The sequence below is a fragment of the Drosophila rhopaloa genome, unplaced genomic scaffold (assembly GCF_018152115.1).
Source record: "Drosophila rhopaloa isolate 14029-0021.01 unplaced genomic scaffold, ASM1815211v1 contig_163, whole genome shotgun sequence".
NCBI classification, from domain to species: Eukaryota; Metazoa; Arthropoda; class Insecta; order Diptera; family Drosophilidae; genus Drosophila; species Drosophila rhopaloa.
In genome coordinates, this window is record NW_025335043.1 from 5638678 (window position 1) to 5661535 (window position 22858).

General features: G+C 35.9%; 1 protein-coding gene and 1 non-coding gene across 4 annotated transcripts; one reads left to right on the plus strand and one right to left on the minus strand.

Moving 5' to 3' along the window:
* The first annotated feature begins 90 nt into the window (after positions 1-90).
* LOC108050420 (galactosylgalactosylxylosylprotein 3-beta-glucuronosyltransferase P) lies at positions 91-22810 on the plus strand. 3 transcript variants are annotated; one of them, XM_044458215.1, is made up of 9 exons: positions 91-1001; positions 1255-1540; positions 14496-14526; positions 14690-15248; positions 16316-16804; positions 19933-20119; positions 20216-20373; positions 20786-21076; positions 21213-22810. In XM_044458215.1, the coding sequence occupies exons 4-9, from the start codon at positions 15054-15056 to the stop codon at positions 21324-21326; spliced, it is 1434 nt and encodes a 477-aa protein (XP_044314150.1). In that variant the 5' UTR covers positions 91-1001; positions 1255-1540; positions 14496-14526; positions 14690-15053; the 3' UTR covers positions 21327-22810. The 3 variants fall into 3 exon arrangements, with proteins under 3 accessions (XP_044314150.1, XP_044314151.1, XP_016987591.1); XM_044458216.1 differs by lacking the exon at positions 16316-16804 and having other exon boundaries at positions 616-1001; XM_017132102.2 differs by lacking the exon at positions 91-1001 and having other exon boundaries at positions 1018-1540.
* Trnad-guc lies at positions 12555-12626 on the minus strand. Its single transcript has one exon. It is a non-coding gene; the product is annotated as a tRNA-Asp (tRNA).
* Positions 22811-22858: the final 48 nt, after the last annotated feature.

Consider the following 22858-nt stretch of genomic DNA (forward strand, 5'->3'; position numbering starts at 1 on the left):
TAATTTCTTGGATGTACAAAAAATGGGTAATTCATTAACCACATATACATATATTGTGGTATATTGTATTTCCATTGGTAAAAAAAACAAACTCGTTTTGAAAATACATTATTTTTCAAACTTGTTAACTCTGGAAAATTGAATAGAATAATAACAATTCTTTCTATTATTAATTACATTGAATAGACAAGAGTTAAGTTAGCTAATAATGTATTAAAATACAGTCCGACTAAAACTAATTCAATTTTATAAATGCTGTTGAAAAAGATTTAATTAATTCTGTTATTAAGACCAAGAAAACGCAATGGGTATGGATTAGTTATTTTCTTAATAGTAATAATATTTTCTTAATAGTTATAATTTATGTATTTGGCCTCTTGCAACTTTTCAATTTTACACCATTAAAATAGAGAGTGTCCCACAGTACCCATGCTAACATAATGTTTCTAGACAGAACTCTGTTACATCAGCTGTCCCGCGCAAGCAGGATGGCGACATTAACATTGCTGCCACCCACCCAAGTAACAGTAACAGCACAGCGGCTGTGCATACTTCTGCTGTTCATATGTTATGTCTATGTTAGTCGAAAAATGTATTTAACGGCTTTGCAAGGCAAGTTCGTTGTTATTGCTCGATTTTCCTCCGCGAAGACTGGTTCGTTTTTCTGTAATATAATTAGGAGTATCAACAAAAACATAGACATTAGCTTGAAGACCAAGCAAAACGTATTCCAAAATAAACTTATTTGTTTATAGCTAATAAATTTATGGTTATTTTATTGTATTTCGAAGCACTCTAATTTGCAGACTTCTTGTGCGGGTGTGCGGTAAATTTACAGTTAGTTGCTCGAAGTGCGTGTTTAAATATAGCAAAAAGACGCTGGAGATAAAAACCGAAATAAATAAGGAGAGGAATAAATAAGTGGCAAAGAGAAATGCAAAATAATCGGGTCGGTCAATTTAAAAAGCCGCATCCTGGAAAAGCGTCAGTGTTGGTGTTTGGTGCGTGTGTGAAATAAACAAAAAGGCGAAAGTTTGCCGTCTTTCTCTCTCTCTCTCTCTTTGATACACTCTCTATTTCGCTCTCTATCTCTCTCGCGGGACAAGTTTCCTTCGATTTTTCTTCCGCCTGCTTTTCCTGTTTCATTTCCCTACATTTTTTTATTACTCTATTTACACTTGGCGAGTCCTTTTTCCATATGTGTGTGTATGTGTGTCTCCTCACACCTGCTGTTTTTGTTGTTTTTGATTTTAGCCGCCCCTGTTGGCCAAGTTTTTTGTTGTTGCTTTGGCAACCATTAAAAACAACAACAACAAATACAACACATGTACACACAGACATAAGGGCATTTTCATTTTAAAAACACTTGCTCTGTTAAAAATAAAAAGAAAAGCCCAGCCAGACAGTCTGGAAAATCCATAGAAATACAAATTTAAGCCGGCACTAAAAACCGAAAGTGGCTGTATCCTCGATTTTGATGAGCAGCCAACAGAGATTTCCGGTATCCAGCCAAATGGCGAGAAGGAGTTCCACGCTCCAGGTGAGTGCTACCACCCCTTTCCAATATCACCGCACACGGCGAAAAAACATTTCCGCTTTAGGTCGAATAATAATTAGTAACTTTCCCCGCCAAACTATAAGAGATCATTACCAAAATTGATTTTATTGTCGAAAGCTTACATGAATTTCCCATTATGAAATGTAGTCAGTACTTAACTTTTTCTACAAAAAAGAATTAAGAAATGGTTCTTGCTACAGATGTTATTGCACTTCACTTCTTTTAATCACACTTATTCTAAAAAATCATTGCCAAAATAGATTTTAATGTCGAAAGCTAACCTGTATTTCCCATTATGAAATGTAGTCGAAAATAAACCTTATCAATAAAAAAAGATATGTGGGATTGTACTTTACTTCTTTTAATCATACTTGTTTTTAAAACATTTAGGAGCTAATTTGATTTTGCTTTTAAAAATATTGAATTTAAGAGTAACAATTGTGCTTTGTTTGTTTAGTTTTTTTTGTTTAGTTTTTCTTTTTATAACAAATATTTCTGTTGTTTTTGTGTCAAGCATTAGTTTTTTTTAACGGTCGGACGTCCATTATGGAAACCATTCAACTTTGTTAGAACCGGAGAAAATAAAAAACGAACAAATATAAATTTAATGTTTATTTTATTTTTCTCTGTGGATGAGTTCGCATGTATGCGCGAATCGCTTGCTGTTTTCTATTAGCGGGTGCTGGATTTTCCCTCATCGTCGCCGTGAGCAGCTGCTAATGGCTTGTGAAAAAAGCAAACGAAACGGAGCGAAAAGGGGTTCCAAGGCAGTGGGAAAATTGGAGGAGTTTAGAAGACGGCGGGGCCTCAAAGGGAATAGGGAAAATGGCTAAGCATGTGTGAAACTTCCTCACAATGGGAAAACATATGGTGGCATGTCGAGAGCTTCAAAGTTCGAGAACGCAAGTTTCCTCACTTGATTTTATGGCCCATCAATTTAAAGTATATTTAAGTGCAAACTAAAATAACATAAATAACATATTTAATGTTATAATTTAAAGGAAAAATATTAGTTAAGGAATTCCTAAAGTTGCTAGTTATTGATTTTCTTTATGCATTGCTGACTTTTTTAGAGTGTTTATTTTATGTACAGATATGTATGTCAACAATATGTCTAAGATGCTTTTAGATGAATTTAACGAATTAGTTTTTCAGTTTTTAGACAGAGCACAAGAAACTTTTGTTGATTTGATGACCCACTGGAATAGATATTTGTCGTTATATAAATCCCTGATGATCCCTAGATACCTTTGTATTATTAAACAAAGTCAACTCCTGGCCACTCGTCAGTTTGATGACCCAAAGCGAGAATCTGTCGCTTAAAATGTTGTTGCCTTTTGGGAGAGAACCTCTTTATGGGCCCAGAGCCCTAAATCAAATTTCCATCCCAGCAATCATCATAAAAGAAAGCAGCTGATCTGGCCCCGGGCAGGTGGATACATGTGTACCTCCTTGCAAACATCTCCTAGTAGACACATATGCAAATGATGGCCCAGTGCCCCATCCTAGAGCCCTCCCTTCACCACTCCCATGTGCGTGCGTGCGAAATCTGCGAGCTGAGGCAGAATGATTAACAAAGGCTCCCTGAGGTGCGGCAAATAGGAGGGGTGTTACAGGGAGTGGGTGGAGATTTGTACTAGCCGTACGCTGGGAAAAATTATTAAATACATTTCGGTTTTTCTAAAATTGTTGATTGTATCCTTAGCCTCTCGAAAAATGCATAATAAAAAGAATTCTTGAATTGTTTCTTTAAGTTTTCTAATGAGGATCTTCAAATTGCTTTGATGTAAAAATCTTTTTTAACCACAAAAATATTGCAACAATTACAGTTACTCCAATTACAATTTTTGCCGAAAAATATTTAAAACCATTGAGTTCCTAGGTAGAGCATTCTATTAAAACTATCCTTAATATTATTTTTGGGAGCTTAAACTTAATAAAGAATAAATTTAAAGTTAGGACTGATACAAATATAAATTTTTTACGTTGGTTTTAAAAATAGTAATAAAGAGAATGAAAAAATCTATTCTTTGCTTAACAAATTAAAGTCTAAACACTATTTTCTGGGTGTACTCACATGAGGAATTACATCCATCGTCAGTGACACGGACACAAGCTGAGAGGGGACATTGGGACAGATCCTAGGACAGAGGCTTGCCCCCTCGGGACAGGCGCAGTGCGGCTGACAAAACAGAGCCCAACACACCCCCTACTGCCACGCCCCTACCCACACCCGCCCATGTCCTGGTTAATGACATTTGAGCGGGGAGCGTAGCCAAAGGATCCCCGCCGGGGACTCAGGCTGGCCGAGTAATTTGTGTCACGTTTTAATTTTTGACGCCGCAAAGGACGTTCAAGTGTCTCCCCTCGTGATTATGACAATTAAGATTGCGTTGGAATCCTTCTCGGTATTTTGCTTCGCGTATTTAAAAAGGTTTATTGTGTAAGCCTCGCCAGGGGAGCTTTTGTCCAACTTATGTTTGTGCCACATTAAAGTGAGTTTCATGGGGAGTCTGTAGCTGGGAATTAAATCTAATTACTTTTAAATCCCAAACACCATATGGTAGTTTCAATTAATAAAAGTTACCAGTGTTTAGATGGCCTTTGGGGTTTATTTCCTAATCCAAATAATAAAATAATTAATTAAATTGTATAATCCAGGCTTTTATTATGTATGTAAATTAAAGCGAGAAACCATATACAATTAATTACAATTAAATAGATTTAACATCTACTAATAGATTAAAAGGAAATTAAATTTCATTTATTCAAAATGTTTATTCTGTGAAACAATTAGCAGCATTTCGCCGGACATAGAGTTTTTAAAATTCATTAATATTAAAACGAACTGCTTTGATATAAAATTCATTGGGCACACCTCTTGCATACATTTATCGTCCATCAGAAGATTGGACAGCTTTTTCATGAGCGGGACCAATTTTGATAAACACATTAAAAAATATGCCATCGCAGTAATTGGATAGATTTGCATATCAATCAATTTGGTGCGTAATTGCCATTTTATTATTAATGTGGCTGCCCTGGACGTCGAGGGGTTTACTCAACGCATTGCAAATTCGGTAGAAATGCGTCAGCAGAAAGTCCGCAGTCATTAGCTGTGATTTTCTTTAGTTCTCTTTTACTGAAAAACACTTCAGAAAGGAAAATCCTTTCCTTACCGGACTGCGTCCTTCGTGCGCTTTGGAAGCTGACAAGCAGCTTAAAAAAGTTGCTAAAAAATTCCGGCGCAGCTCTCTAAAAGTTCCGTGCACGAGGGACTATCTGCATGTACATATATTTTGCAAATTTGTATTAATATTATTTTTTTTCTAATAACTTTGTTAAAGTATCAAACATTTTATTAGCATTTCAATTAGAAAAATTGTATTAGAAAAGAATTTCGAAACAATAAATGTGAACTTAATATTTACGTTATATTTTAAATAGGTTCAACCATAAGTCCTTGCATGGATAGTTAAATGACTTTATTCAATCTAAAATTCAATTGAGCTTAAGTGGAATTTCCTAACCAGTTACCGCCGTTATTATTGAGAACCCCTCGGAAATGTCATAGGCATGGCTTGCATTTTCCCATCCTCTTTGCCTTCAGTGAATTCCCTTCCCATTTACATCGCCTCGGCTCCTCAGCTTTTTGCCAGAGGCCTCAAGGAAACCAACAACTGCGTAAACAGAACCGGACAGGAGCGACAAGAAGCGGACAGGACATTAACAAGAGGAGCACCAGGATGGTGGTGGAGTAGGCGAAAGGACTTCACTTCACTCAATTTGACAAACATGACACAGAAACGAAAACGAGAACGCCTCACGGCCCACTGCCTTCTGCACTCGAAAAAAAATGGTTACAAAATAAATATAAATTTCTAAAAAGGGCTATGGACTATTAAAATGTATACTGTATATATATATTATTATAATACCTAGCTGAAACAAAATTGACTGCCATTAACTATATGTATCTCACAAAAACAAAACACTTGATTAAAAGTACATATGTAAATGGAGTTTGTATGTTGCTGTACTTGTAAATTTTATTGAACGATTGTTGGATTGAAAAGCTAAATAATTTGTTATTAATAAAATACTTGTTAAATCTTTTGGGACTTAAAAACTTTTTTCAAGTAAGTAAAATAGTCAAAGAAAGATTTCTTTTAGAGTAGACTTTTTTCCTTTTTCTCTATGTTTGCCGGTGACTGGCAATTTGGCGAAGCAGTTTCTCTAATGGACACTCAGACGCTGCTGCAAGGCATTTCCTTGAAGGAGCGAGATGGGGAGATAGGACTGGCAATTAAATTTTTAAAATGCCATTTCAAAAGCAATTTCGAACGGCAGTGCAAATTAAAAATGCCAACTGTGCGTGCGTCTGTGTATGTGTGCTGGCCAATAGAAAACAGAGCGTGAAGAAATACTTTCGGGGGGTGGGAAAAGGGGCGAGGAGACGGGGGCAGGACACCAAGGACAGCGGCAATATTTTCGCAAATAAACGTAAATTGAATTTGCGGCCAAGAATGGCAAGTTTTGTGCGGCCGACCAGCACAAAATCACCCAAAAGAGAAACAAACTGAAAAGAAAGTTTTTACAAGTTTTTGTTTGCGCTTTTTTGTGTGTCATCATCGAGGAAATCCGGCGCCAAGTGCCGGCGCCTCTGCGGCTACTTTTTCTTTTTCGCCAACTCATGTGATTTTCCCCATTTTCCTCATTGCGCCTCTGCCATCCTGAAATGCGCTTTTTTCCTCTGTTTTGCTTGTGATTTTCGCAGCTCAGCTGTTGTCACCACCCCCTGGAAAATGCAATTTTAACTGGCTCCCTTGAACCCGTTCTCGTTTGGACTTTTATTGGGTCCGCATTGCCATTTCTCACATTGTTTTCAGGCCCTTCCTTGTAATTTAATTGGCAATTTGGACAGTTTTTCACTTTCCTCCTCCTTTGGCCAAAAGCCATGAACTTCGCTCAAGTCTGGCGCAATCTCGTCTTGACCAAAACCAAATGAAAACAATGTTTTTATTCGTTTTCCCTTTGGCAATTTGAGCAAGAATGAAATCTTTTGTAAACTCAATTTGATTATTCACTGGACACATCCCAGATTGCTGCCCATATTTCCTCTTGGCAGCAGCTTCTCATTCAAAGGGGAAAATCGCAAAAGAACAGATAAGGTACTAGCACTTTTTGCCAGGTAATGGAACACAAACATGAAATGTTTGATTTACAGCAGAATCCCTATCCTAGGTAAAATGGATGATCAAACTAAGGGAAACTTTGAAAGTTGGACAAAAGTTTAAGTTTAATAAAATCAGTCATGACTCATCATACAGAAAACCCCATCTAAATATTCTAAACGAGTATAAAAAATATAAAAGCCGAAAAAAAGATATTGAGAGTAAATAAAAAGTATAAAACAAATGTTTTCTTATCAAGAACGTGTAATCTATTTAATGTGAATTCCGGGGCGGAAATGGACTTTAAAACTAACATTCCAAGAAACCTTAAAATCTTAATCTGGTATTTGTTGCTTTTTATGTTCCAAATATAATATATATATATCTGGCAGTTAATGAAAACAGAATTAATGTGGTTGGGTATTAAAAACACATACAGTTTATATGGTCATGTTGAGGTTTCCTTGCCTCTTGTCAAACTAATAATTAGTCAGAGACTTCGAGTGAATATCAGGGTAACTCGGGTGCATTCTGAAATATTTACATATATGTACTGTACAACAAAGAAATCTTATTTTGGTTCCCTTTATCAAAAGAAAAATTATAAGTTATATTAGGATATTTTGATGTATACACTTTTTAAATTATTATTTATACTTCAACGTCACGGAAGAAGAGTCAATCATTTATTGACCAAGGTCAGTTATTGAGATAAAATGAAAAAAAATTATGAGTATGAAAAAAGATCATTAATCATCAAGTTAATACGAAATAAACGGAAGATAAACAGTGTTACCAAACCAGCTGTTTGGGGATTAACCAAATTGCGGCAAGTTAATCAATAAGTCAATTAATCCAAGATAAGAAATTTATTTCTGAATATTTAATAAAAAAGGAAAGTAAACTGGCTAGACAGACAATTTTATTGTCGAGTTGACATAAAACGATATAAAAGTCAGCAATTGTATTTATTCAATACCAAAAGAGCACGTTTGTAGGAGGCAGTCATCGAAAAACTATTAATTTCACTTATGAAATTTATTTATTTCATTTATTATCCAACCGTATATGTTATTGGATAATTTATTTTTATTAAAATTTCAAACTTTCTCACGTGCTTTACCCCCATAAAATAAAACTGACTTACTGATTACTAATTGGCGTGATGTTCGACTTCTTGGCTGTTAAAAAATCAAATTAATTTGAGCCCTAATGAGTGACTTAAGCGTTTTGGAAGGTGATACAGCAAAGCGACTGTGATTCAACATGCGAAATAGGAAAAAGTTTCTTTGACACCATTGATTATAACTTTCAAATAGTTTACCCAACGATTCTTCGGCGCCTAGCCCCAAACAAAGAAATTCTTTTGGGGCAAACTCTAACTTAATATATCAACTGTTGCGCCCCCAAAAATAAAAGAATGTGGCGCACCCAAATTCACGCAACAGTTTGGCCTCCTTCTAACGCCCATTCACCACCCACTGGGTTCAATTGATGACGCTAACGATTGATGATTCCCGATGGGGAGGACTCGCAGCCTTTTTTGGGGCCTAGAATTTGGAAATACCATTCATGCCAGAACCTGGTGTCCACAGTGGAATGCCATTAACGTTTTCTGGTAACAATGGTAATAACAAAAAATGGTTTTGAAATTTTTTACAGACTTATGTTACCTTGATAATTACTCAAATTCTTTAGACTCCTATGTTTAATTAATGTGAGTTGGCTGTTTACCATTGATCTTATGTGTTTGATTAAAAAGAAAATATTTATACAGATATGACAAAGCATTAGCAAATGCTATTGAAATTTTCATTTACTCTGCTATGAAATGCGTTGTGTAATGTATATATAAGTTCAGTTTAAACGCAGTTGTATTTGGCTCAACAAAATACAAATAAAAATCTACCTGTTCTACTTTTCTAGTTTATGGAAACGTTAAGAATGCTTTCACAATACTGCAACTACGCTCCACTGTAACCCTCATTGGCATTAGCCTAATAGCTTACCCATTTCCAGTGCGAATCCATCTTATCGAACGTGGCCAAACCCAAAGATGGGCTGCCGGGTCGAGCCATTAGTCGCAGCACACTAATTTGTTGCCATAAATTTTATGGATCTGCTGTAAAGTTGATTTTATATGGTGGACAATATTCCCCTCTATTCATACGATATTGGGTAAAATTGGATCTGAATACGTTTATAGTTGGGTGGCAGATATGAGTTGATAAATGCCACACTGTTTGACTCTTTTATTGGTTACAAATCTGTGTCATATCGGGCGACATGTATTAATCAATTTTTTGTTTTATTTGCCAACGAAACTCTTCCAAAAAGGTTTTCAGTTTGACTTCAGTTTATCGTAGCTAGTGTAAGAAATAACACATACCTTCGTGGAATTTTAACAAACTTTATAAATAAAATGTAATTTAACTGATTGTTTTGTTATTTAGAGAATATATAATTTACACGAAAAATGTCTAGACCAATGTGTTTTCAAAATGTTATAATTAGCGTGAACAATGAATTATACACATGTTAACCGAAACTGATTGAACAGATTTCCTGTTGAATGTTTTGTAATTGGTCTTTCGCTATTTTAGAAATAGTAATTTTTTAAGTTTACATCCATTTAGTCAGGTAATAAAAAGCTCTCGATTATATTAAATATCTAATGATGTTTAAAAATGTTTGCGAAAAGCAAAAGTGACTGTGCTTATTTTTCTTTGGGTAAACTTGTAACTGAAGTGATTAAATCTTTAAAGAAGTTGTTTACTATTGATTTTAAATATTTAATTTATTCAAACCAACGAGTCGTCTCAATACTTAAATACATAACTAAAAATAAATATTTAAAGAGTGCTCACTTAGTGCAAATTTAACTTCCGTAAACTAAAGCTATTTGCATAAATATATACAAGTAAATAGAGTCTGGACTCGTATGCACTTGCAATCCCTCAATATTGATGGATTATATATGTACATGCACTTACTTTCCCACTTCATGGAGCACGAACTCCAGACAACTCAAAAAAAAAGAAATATATATAAAGAAGCATCGAAGCGCGTCTCTTAAGAATTTGTGGCACGTTTCCATTGATTGCGTTTGAGAGCTGCCACCAAACCGGATATAAACGACTCTATGCACTATAACTCACATGGTGGCCGTAAAGGCATTCAGATACCGCCACCCGCAACCTCCTTCCGCTCTCGTTAATCCATTAAATTTGAAATATGTTTTTGCGGGTGGCCAATGGGTGGAAGGATCCTGGAAATCCCGCTCACATTTAGATAAATGCCATGCGCTTGCCATGGTAATGCCAATGTGTCAAGTCCGGGTTCAAGTCTTTCGAGAGCTGCCAACACAAATCAAAATGCAAAGAACTTGCATTCACCTCTGCCATTTTGAAGCGCATATTTTTCTTCTCGTAAGAAAACTTTACCCCTGTTTTGCCAGAAGTTCTGTGGACGTAAAACTAGCTAAAACAGCTATATTTCATTTAAATAAATAACCAATCATTTTTCAAAAGAGTGTTTTAAGAGAAAAGTTTGAATATGGAAAGTGTGGGTCACAAATATCATTTGTGTTTTGTCAGTCGATTTACTTCTTGTAAAGTTATCCTTTTTAAAAAAATGTCGATAAAAATGGTATTGAACAAAATTAAATAATTCTTGGCCTTCAAATACAATATTTAACTACAACATTAGAAAATTATTATATTCAGAAGCAACACAGTTTTAAAAAAAATTGTAAACTTAATTTCAAAACAAAATGGCGTAAATAGCTGGTCAGTTCGCAAAGCTCCGCAATGCACGTGCCCCTAATGTTATGCAATTGTTTTTGCCACAACCACACACACACACTTTCGCATACCAACCAACACAATGATGCAAAAAGAGAAATTGCGATGCCGGCGCCATTTTGATGACTCTCCACAGTGGGACATTTCATTTGCCGTTTGTGGCAAAAATAAACTGAAATTGAATGGCATAGAAAATAGAAATAGAGGAGAGGCACTGGCATTCCCAAACAACTAATAAATGCGTGTCCTTGCCGCAAAACGAGCTACTGGTTTCAAAGCACTTTGAATTCCGCCACGCCACACAAATTCATAGCCAGTTGTTTATAGCGTGTTTTCACTTTAATTATTAAATGCGTCTGGAAAGGAATTTTTGAATTCAATTTGTCTTTTAAAATTGAATTTGTCGAATTGAATTTGTCTTTTAAAAATATCCTTTAAATTTAAAACAGACATGTTGGTATTGGAAAACAAATAAATCAATCAGCTTTTTAAAATAAACAAATAAAAATAGAATGACTTTTTAAAATGTGTTGTCTCTTCCCAATTGTCAACATCTCAACTTTAATTAATCCCTTTTGAAACTCTTTGCGTTTATAAATTTAAAAAAAAAGCAAACGGCTCATAACGAACGACTGAGAACATGCTTATCAACATTTTGTCCCATAAGTCAGACTGGATGAGGAGCAGTCAACGATACGTGACAAATGCCAACATCTTTAATTCTGACATTACGCAAAATAAAGTATTGTGATATTGCACTCTGACATTTGTGCCCCACAGTGTTTGAGCCCTGGCCTCCCATTGTGCGCGGGGTGGGTGGACGTGGGTGTGGGTGTTTGCGTCCATTCAAGGACATGGCCTGGCACCGCTCTCGAATGGCATCCGGGTGCTCGAGAGCCTGGTGTTCGGTCGGTGCAGCTCCTCGACGCCGCTCTCCATAACCCTGGCAATGGCAGAGTGTTCCATTTCCACTCTGGCGGCGACCCGCTCGTAACTTCCACCCCCGCCACCTTTTTCTCGGTTTTTCCTCTGTCAGCACTTGGCACCCACTTGTGTGGTATTTTGTTTTTCCACTCCACCACCCACCCATCGCTACACAAAACAAAACAAAATAATAAAATGCATTATTCACTCAAAAAATGTGTCATTAAAAAAGGTTTCTTTAAACAAAATATAAAATAAAATAATTATTTGTCACTTAATATGTACATTTTTTTACACCATTTTTATACTTATGCATATTTGGTAAATTAAAATAAAATGCAATAATTTTTGTTAAAACATATCAAAGATGTGAAGTTTATTTTAAAGCTTTAAGAAGATAGGACTTATTAAATTTAAACTATAAAGATTTTTTAAGCCCCATCCATTTCTAAAAATACCCAAAAATGTAATAGATTTGATAATTTTGCACAGTGAGCTTAGCCATGCCCACTTGATGTGCCTCCTGTCTGGCTGGGATACATATATTTTCAGTTGTTTCCTTTTTCGTTGCGGCTTTATTTGTTGGCCTGGCCTCGGTGTTCTGGAATTGTCATGTAAATGGGTTAAGTTCTGACATTAAATTGTTCTCGACCAGATTTTTCATTTGTGCTCTTGCTTTGACGTTTGGCCAAAATGATTTCCCATTTCCGTACAAGCGGTCATAGTCCATGATCCTGTTTTCTGCATCCTTCTCCATCGCTTGGTAATCCCGTTTATTCATTAAAACCAAAGCCGAGCAATGTCGGATATTTCTGCCAACGGGCATAAAGAGATTTGCAGTATTTGTTGATAATTGCATTTTGTGCTCTGGTCTGTTTTGGTCAGGCCTTTGTGCAAGACATTCAAATTTATTAAAATTGCAACAAGAACAAAATAATAAAATTTGACTAAAACCTCTTTGATGCACCACATTTAAATTCATAAAATAAATTCTGCCAGAAGAATGAAATTGGATTAATAATGTTTCTTGTGTTTATTATTATTAGATTTAAGCCGCTAAAATAATAAGTTTAAGGACAAAAAAAAAAGAAACATCTCCCCGACGGGGAATTGAACCCCGGTCTCCCGCGTGACAGGCGGGGATACTAACCACTATACTATCGAGGATGTTGACAAGCTGATGATCATATATTCATTTGTTCGCACACCTCTTAAATGATTATTTTTAAAATCTCAACGTGTAAATACAACTTATTTTAAGAACTTGACATTCCGAATATTACCTGCAGTTATGATAAGAACCTAAATATACTTATCTCAACCTAGCAATCTTTCTAGAATTGTTATTGCATTTGGAAGCAAAACCGTTATTAGCACTAAATTCATTCCAACTATAGTTAAAAGTATTTATCTATAGATAAAAACAACAGATGTCACGATTGGTAGACTATTCTTGATAACAATTAACATTGACAATTAAATTATCTTATCTATAAAATAATCTTCTTGGGATTTGTTTATAAAATAATCTTCTTGGGATTTGTTTATTTCCTCGATTGGGTTAATAAAGTGATTTATTTCTTTTAAAATTATTTGTATAAATTGTGACCCCAAATGTCATTTAACAAAAAAGGGCTATTCAAAGAGATACGAGAAAGATAATCGCTTAAACAGTAGTTAAACGTTTAACAGCAAAGATAGCGAAATTACTTCCGTAAGCGCGGGTGCACTTTAATTGCATCCAGATTGAAGCAACTACAAAACAGAACAGAAACAAAGCCAAATTAAACTAAAGCGAAGAACAAAACGGCGCCCAACTTTGTTGAAATCATGCAAAGCGCAGCACATTTCGAATTGGCCATTGAACTTTCATATCAAAACGGCGGCAACACCGGCGAAAATGGTTTTTAAAACGCTTAAACACGCGAGACCCAACAGCCGCGCCCCATCATAATTGGAAAAGTCTGTAAGAATCGCCAGTATATGTTTCACATATGTATATATAAATGCATGTGATGGGGTCCGGGGGAAAACAACTTCCGTTACCAGCTGATAGGCCCCTTTCCCTTGTTCCCATTTCCCCAGGCAGTTGTTAACAACTTTGCGCAAATTACAATGGAAGAGTGGAAAGTGTAGTCGAAGTGGTTAGGAGGTCGTTGCTTTAAGCACAAGTGATTAGCCAAACTGCATGTGAACTGTGCGAAAGTGCATCCTATTGAAATTCTTAATTTAACAAATACAGAGAGGTCTATAATCTGTTTATTTAAAGTTTAGTAAGTCATTTTAAAAACGAATTTAACTCCAAGCCTCTCAACTGACAAATTAAGTTAACATTTATATGGTATAATTGTCAGTAATATTCTGGCTTAATTTCTAAAAAATGATTAGATAAGTAATGACAAAATTGATATGCAATTAACATGCCATCAATGATATTAAAGTCTTAGAATCGGTTGATAACCGATTATTCCCAGAGCCATTGAGGATTTATTGGCATTTGACAATATAATGAGCAGAGGTTTAAAATAAAATTTGTCTGTGGTATCTAAATTATTGCCCGCACAGTAAGCTTCTTTGACGTCTTTATCAAACGTAATTATGGTACAATAATTTATAAATCCCATTAAATTTAAATATTAGAAAATTTCAGCAATCAAAACCAAAATTAACTTAACGTTCACTAAATATAGAGAAAATATAAATTGAAATTGTTCTGTATGGTTTATTTCACATCACTGACTTTGGCACATGCTTGTTTTATCTTTGTCCGATAATAAATGTATGTTTTCATAAATGAAATTCCATTAAGTCAGACAAAAACAACAATTATGATGAATGTATAGTATATATTTTTACACGACTAACACGATAAAGTGGTTTTTCGGTTTCCTGGTTAAATGATAGCCTTTGATAAAAGGGCATATCATTTTTCTATGGGTTCGTTATTGAAGTACAACTTATAATATTAATTTATAAATAAATATTAAAAAGTAATATACATAAAACACTAATTTATTTTTTTTAATTTTTTTTCAGGATTTCAACGCCCTAAATATTAATATGAAATGTAAGTGCGTGTTTAGTACCAAATACAAATTGAAACAATGCGCAACCCATTTACCATGCTGATATCGTAGTATGCATATTTATTTATATGAACATATGAATACATAGTAGAAGCAAGCGCGATAAAAACAGAATAATCATACATAAAAACCATACAATTTCAGAATTTGTCGAGTAGCTGGCTACACGCCCTATCATCATACCCGCCCCCCGCCTCCGTCCCGCCCCTTCCGCTCCACACAGCGTGGAAACAAATCAGAAAGCCAGTAAATGGAATGAAATAAAATAAATCAAAACCGAAAAAGCAGAGAAACAGCAGAGTTGACACAAAAAAAGGGCCAGAGTAAAAATATATAGCATTCGAAGGCGAACGAATGAAATCAAAAAACCAGCGTAGAGTAACGCGGCCAACACGAAAGAAATCGCCACTTGCACCGGCAACACCAACAGCAACACTGCAACAGCAACAGCAACATATATTGCAACTGCACCGGCAATTCGAGGCATATAAGGGATCCAGTGTCTAGGATGAAGAGCAACTACATTAATCTTAACACGCACAGTGGAATCAACGGTGCCAGTGGCAACAACAACGGGAAGATGTCGCTGGGAAAATCCATCAAAATGTACCTGACTATTTTCATCGCGACCACATGCATTTACATGGTGCTCTATCAGTACCACATATCCCGTGAGCCCTTCGCCGCCGGCGAAAGTGTAAAGGTGAGTGGAGAAGTGCACTGGGAGAAAATACCCTACTGGTTATTTTCATAGATCATTAATATAGTCTATAGTATTTTTAACATCTGAAACATTTTATTAGCCAACATACAACTATATTTATTTAGATCAATTGAATGATTAAATTGAATAAACATTACCAATACAAAAAGTATTGTCAAAAAAAAATATCATAAAGCGTAGAGGATTTCACTTTGGTAGTTGTAATAATAGTGAAAAAGTGGGCCCACTATAATAGAATTGTGTTTTTTCTCTTATGATTAGATTTGGTTTCCTTTTCCCCTGCGTGATCATGTAATTGAACACTGTTTTTTAATTGATTAATCTACTGCACACCACTTTTGTAAATAACATGTTGCACCAAATGAGTCATATTTTTTGTTCACTGTGCTGGTGCAAACGGAAATTTACTAGTTTTATATTCTTATCTGACCTCGGCAAGGTTGATAGCCGAAAATATCGTGTCGTCCTATAGAGATACAAAATTTTATCAAAATGGAAGTACAAATTTTCCACCTAGTAATACATCATTTATAAATGATTTCTCAATGTCAAAATCACATGAACTTTTTTTCTTGAACTATTTTATGGGCTAAACTTGAAAAACCTTATTATTTTAACAAAAATAAGCATTTGAAGGGGGTAAAAATAACATATGTTTGCGATATTTGGGAAATCTGTTGGAGAAGCAGGAAGTAATAAAAAAAGTACATAGATACATGTTTGTTTTTGGCTCTAGTAAAACTATAGATATTATCATAAACAGCTAGAAGTACGAAAATAAAGTGTGAGAAAAAGAGAGTTGATAAAAGTAATACGTGCTTAAAACATAATAAACAAAAGATGTGCTAAACATTTTGTTTTTTTGTTTTATTCCTCAGTTACCTTTAGCTATCAACCCTGCCATAATCACCTAACTATAACCTTAGATCTAACCTTAGAGTTTAACTATAGTATAAACGATTGTAATGTTTTCTTTGTGTTCTTGTTCTATTTCCTATGATTCCGTATATAATACAATAATCGTTGCCAAATAAACTGAACTGTAGCATCAAGAGAAATCATCGTCATATTTCGCTTCATATTTGTGGTCACCCATTTCCCTGCTAATGGCCAATAGTTCCTCAAACATCAATACCAAATCCACAACCACAAGCACAACAATAGCTCCAACAACAACAACAACATCAGCTGGCACAGTGGGCAGTGTGGGCCAAAAACTGGGTGGGGCATCCTCCGCCTCCATTCGCATGGTTTCATTAGCGGCCACAATACCCACATTTATATCCTCGTCATCGGAACTAAGATCGGGATCGGTGGGTGGCCATCGAAAGACTGCAACTACTAAAACAAGCACCACAAAAACAACCACAGCAACAACCACAACATCAGCCACAGCCGGTGGCTTAGCAATAACCAAATTGACAACAACTACAGCCAAAACAAGCGCCAAAACATCCGCGGCGGCCACGCCCACCGCCTCCCACTCGGATAACGCCAACAAGACTCGACCAACATTCGTTGCCGCCTCAGAGCCCGTAAATATATTGACATAATCGTAATTCCTAACCATGTACTTCCCCAACCACCACGCACCACCTAAAATACACCGAAAAGATTTCATTAATATGTTACTGAAATTATGAAAAAATAGAATATTTTATTTTTTTGCTATACAAAAATGTACCTAAACAAATATGGATCGATTTTGCTATCCATTTTATTTACTGAAATTTTGTTTACTATTCAAAATGCTTAAACCTATATTTCTTAGAATCAAAAATTAAATTCCTGTCCAAAATCAAAAAAATTGTTTGCTTTGTGAAAAAAATTTTTTTATTAAATTATTTTTTTATTGATTGGAAAATCCTATATTTTATGGATATTCATGGTTTAATATAAGATAAATATTTCAACCTAATTGAATCGGTAATTTGGTACTTGGTATCAATAATTACATATTTTCTCTCAGTGACCTCATGTTCACAACACCCACAACTAACCAAACTTATTTCACTCTTGTTGCTCCCGCATTTCACTCGTTCTGTTTTAATCTTCGGAAGTGCATTTCGAGCTTATCTGCATATTATTTTACTTGTCGAGTGCATGTCTGTACCAAGTGTTTGTGTGTTGTCAAATGTTGGTGTGGCTGGTTGCTTGTTATTATTCGATTACTGAATGTCGCACTTGTTGCCCTTACTAATACTGCAAACCTGCCGGTACTTTCTTATCGCTTTTTTTCACACTTTTTTTCAATTTTCTTAATTGCCATTCGCTTCTTGCAAATGCATGGCACCCTATTAATTACCATACTGAACATAATGAGGCAAGATGCCGTTGAATGTATTTTGTTTGGCTTGGCAAAATGTTTGGTAATTAACCTCCAAGTCATAAGAAACTCTCTCAAATGAAAAGCAAATATTGGACTATAGAGAGCGAAATTGTTTAATTTTACTTTAAAGTTACAATAGGAAAAGGTTTATTTAAAAAAATAATTATAAAATCACTTATTTGTTAACATTATGTTGTTAGGAAATTATAGTTACTTTAAAAAAATTTTAAGTAATATATTTATAAGAAATCTTTGAATATTCATAAACAAAGTTTAATGAAAATGTACATTTCCATCCAGATGGAAAATCAAATTTTGCATTCACTGCCTAAAGCCTGCAAAGCATAATACCTATTTCGCAATTACTTTACCTTAGCAGAAACCAAAGCAAACGAGGTGACAAATGTGTTCTACATTCACCCAACCAACTTTGCCACTCGTACGTTAATTATGGTCTCATTAAAATCCTAAATGGGAATGTATTACCCACCGACTCCGAAACGCAAACAACACAAAGGGACGCTGTTCCGCACAAATTGCGCTGTTTATCTAACCAACTTTTGTTGGCCGCCATGTGCAAATTGCTGGCCGGCTATCTGTATCACGATTTCTGGGTTAATCACATGCATTATGTTAACCAACAAGCTACGGTAATTGCGGGTGTGCCACTGCAACTGGTGGCAAACAAAAAGATTCTCGTTTACCATTTGGCATGAGCCTAATTTGAAAATTGCTCTAATTCGCAGACAAAACCAAAAAACCAAAACCGCATCCATTTGCAACTAAAAAAAAATATAGAAAAATGTATGAAAGGGGTGGTAAATGGGTGGTGGGCGGTTGCGCTGATCTAGATTCCAGATTTATGCAAAACACAAAATGCAAGCCAATTGAAAAGATTCACGCGCATTTGTTGGTCTCTGTCATTTAGTAGTTGCATCTACAAACAGCGATTCCAATGCCCTGCACTCAATGTCAATGGTCAAGCTTATCAGCAGTCCGATAAATTTGAGTTCAAACTGCGATAGTTAGTTTAAACTCCCAGTTACTATATATAAACTCTGCAACAGTATCAAAAAAATATAAAGGGACTTTAATTACCCGAAAAGGGTGTATTTTAATTCACATATTTTATAAAACAGTCACAAATTTATCAAGGTTTATTCTTAATTATGGAAAGACACATTTTTTAAATGCTACATATTGCAAACCTAATCATTTCATCTTGCAAAACCCTATCATTTAAGTTTAATTCCTTCAATAAATGGTTGAAAAGTTACTATGTATCATAAATTAAGAATTTCAGGCCTTAACAAGATGATCTTTGAAACAATATTAGATGATATTATTGAAAATTAGCAATGAAAAGGGGATCTGTTAATTAAAGTCAGCTGACAAAGTGAAAACTACTTTGCATGTCATACCACCCCTTGATTTTTTCTATCTCTAGTCATTTGAATATCCGAGTTACTTTTGCAAAATAAATTTGAATGCATGTTTTTTTTATTTTGCATCCCCTTGCGTGTGTAGGGTGTGGTTGTGGGTGCATGTGTGTCAACAATGGACAATTTGCAAAGTGAGTGCGCCAGTTTATTTATTTTCAACGTCAGTCGTTCAATGGGCCACTGGTTCACAGGCACAACATATCTAGAATGGGTGTTTAATACATGTGTGTTGGAAAAAGCACTTACAAAAAAGTGTATATCAAAAAATAATAAGTTTATTTTGATTTTTAATTAATTTTACTACCAAGTCAACATATAATAAAATCATGTTTTTACATATTTAGACGAAATCCCTTTTGTTAATTTTGTTTGATTTATCAATACATATATCAGAATTATCCATAAGCATACGCAAACACAATCATATTTTTATAAAAAACATTATTGAAGAAAGTCAATTTTAGAAACATTCTTTAAGCTTAGTAAAAATGTTATTTCATGGACTATTTTTCTTGCATTCTAATAACATTTTCTCTGAGTGCCTTTAACTAGCAAAATGCGACCCATATTGCTGAGCCAGAGCCTAGACACACTGACTTACGGCAATGGGCGGATGTGGATGCGGCTTGCTCGCCTAGTCAAGCCATTGGGCTGTAAATTAATTTGCATAATTGCTCATAAAAAGAAGCTCACGCCGCATTACGCACCACCCACTGGCACCTAACGAGGCACTCAGCCACCCAGTCACCCAACCACCCAGCCACCTTGCCACCTAGTCACCCATCTATCCAACCAACCACTAACCAGTCCAAGTGCAGTGCACACATACGCCCCGTAGTACACAGCGTTAGATAACCTAATGACACTCAACCGAAATCAACTCGACCCACAGCCGCCCCTGTACATAATCACGCCCACCTACCGACGACCCGAGCAGCTGGCGGAGCTCACCCGGCTGGGATATACCCTGAAACATGTGGTGAATCTATTGTGGCTGGTCATCGAGGACGCCAACAAAACGAATCCACTGGTGGCCCACACTCTGGATCGGATTGGAGTGCCGTACGAGTATATGGTGGGTAAGTATTATTGCCATAGGCAGTGTCATGTCCCGGGCACATTCAAGTGATATTTACGAGTCACTCCATTACACCATTCCCATTCGCATTCCGTAGCACCCATGCCCGAGAAGTACAAACAGACGAAGCGGGCCAAGCCGCGTGGCGTCTCCAATCGGAATAAGGGACTCGAGTATCTGCGCCTCCATGCCACCGAGGGAGTGCTCTACTTCGCCGACGACGACAACACCTACGACATTAGCATATTCGAGCAGGTAGGATAAAGGAGCAGCAGGTGGCCGAGTAATGGGGCCTCTGCCCAACCCAGTACATAAGTCACAATTTAGACGAATTAGGGGTCAACGGATGTCAATTCCGTATCAATAGAGAATTCATCAGAGCATTTGTGTTTTATATTAAACCATTTTAATTTAATTTAGTAGTTTTCTCTTTTAAAAATATCAGTGATATGGAAATTAACAAATTGCATGTATGAAAAAACAAACCCTTGAAAAGCAATACTTTTTCCTAAAATAATTTTAGATTTATATGTATATTTAATACAAATTTGTATAGGGATACTATTGTTATAAGATCTTAAGAAACTATTACTGTTGGTGAAAATAGAGTTTCATAATAATTTTCATTGCAAAACTCACTTAAAATATTATTATTTCCATTCTTCAGATGCGGTATGTCAGCAAAGTGGCCATGTGGCCAGTGGGCCTTGTGACAAAGACGGGAGTAAGCAGCCCCATAATTCAGGAAGGCAAGCTGGTGGGCTTTTACGATGGCTGGATCGGGGGTCGCAAATATCCCGTGGATATGGCTGGTTTTGCAGTGAGCGTAAAGTTCTTGAAGGAGCGACCAAAAGCACAGATGCCCTTTAAGCCGGGATACGAGGAGGACGGGTTTCTGCGCAGTCTGGCTCCACTTGCCAATACGGAAATCGAGCTTCTAGCCGATGAGTGTCGAGATGTGAGTGTTCCCATTAAAGTCCCATTAAACATTAAGACAATCTTACAATTTAGCATTGACCGTATTAAAAATAATATTATAAAAATGATTGATTACCTAAATTTTATATTAATAAAAATTATGGCTTACCTTCCAGGTTCTCACGTGGCACACGCAGACGAAGAAGAACGCCCCCGCTCAGGCGCTGAACAGGACGCGTTATAAGAACACGAATCTGGAGTACATAGACAAGCTGCTGGTGCGCCCGTAGGGATGTTGACTGTAGTTAGCTAGTTAGGCTTAGCTAGGAGCTCACTCTGAGCTTCCATTTTGACCGTGGCTCTGACGGGTTGTACAGGTACAACCCGGAGCACGGAGTAACCAATCAGAATTGATCAGATCAGTAGTCGGTGTACATTATTACCATAATCATACGAGAAGTTAGGCTCTAAGCGCACACACTTCTATGATAATTCCTTGCACCGTAGGCTTTCTTTGACCCCTTACACGTAATCGTAGTAATACCTTAAGTAACGTATTGTATCATATCGCAGCGTCCACGACTATTTTGTAAATAATGGCAATGCTTGATTTAAGCTTAGACATATGTGCTAATTTTGTTTACGCTCTAAGTTAAAACAGATTTCTCAGTCAGAAAGGCAAACTTCAGCAACGAATTGGTTAAGATGTTCCTATACCAAAGAAAAAGCCCCTAAAGTTCTGCATTCATCATAAATACATTCCCATGGGAAAACTCAATCGTTTGTGACAGCCAGGACCTCCAACTGCCGTCTGCAGGATTCGTGCGAGGTCAAGGCCTGAACCACATCAGCATTCAATTAGGGCAAGGTGTCAACAACAAACTTATTTCTCCGAATTCTCCTGAAACCGGGGCATGGGCCTCAATAATTCATGCCGACATATGGATGTTCGAGGCGAGTGGCACAGATAAGTCGTGCACGGATGAGTGCCTCCTTCCCCGGAGAATCCAAATCGCGTGCTACACTAAAATTGCACGAACACAAAACGGATACGAACAGGACGAAGGGGACACAATTTAAACACATTGTAATGGCTCCTGCTAATGGGACTGAATGGCTCAAAAGTTTGGCAAAATCAATTTCATTCTAAATGCTGCACGATTTTTTGTTGAATGAGAACTTTTTTTTTATGTCTAAGATATAAGTTCATATTGTTTAAAAACGGGTTTCCAACGCAAAAACTTTTTCCCTACTCATAAGTAAGCTAAGTTAAGTTTATAAAGAAATTTATATTCAAGTTATGAACTGCACTGAAATCGCCTACATGTAAATAATAATCACCAAATATTGTAACCAAATTTTTACACGTCCCGCAAAAGCAGGGAGATGCGCAGGAATGTGGAGGAAACTATGACAAATGGTATTACGAAATTTATACACTTTATACAATTGAATATGGAATATGGATAACGATAAGCCGCAAAGCAATTAGTTAGGTACTTACAAAATCTTACAAAAAATAAAATGAAAATGGAATCTTGACGAGCTCTCAAGAAAAATCAACTTAAACCTTTTCAAGAATATCTCAAAATGTTTCAATGAATATTAAAGATACAAAAATACGTCTAAAACTATTCTCTTATTCAAGTAAACTACAACTACAAAGTTTAAACCTGACATGACTTATAGCAAGGAACTTCAATCATTTTTTAACAAAATACAAAATACCTTTCAATAAATTGATAAAATTTTCTTAACAATTTTCAAAATAATACGTAATGTGTTTCAATCCTTGCCTCTAAATAAATTGAACTCTTTTGGA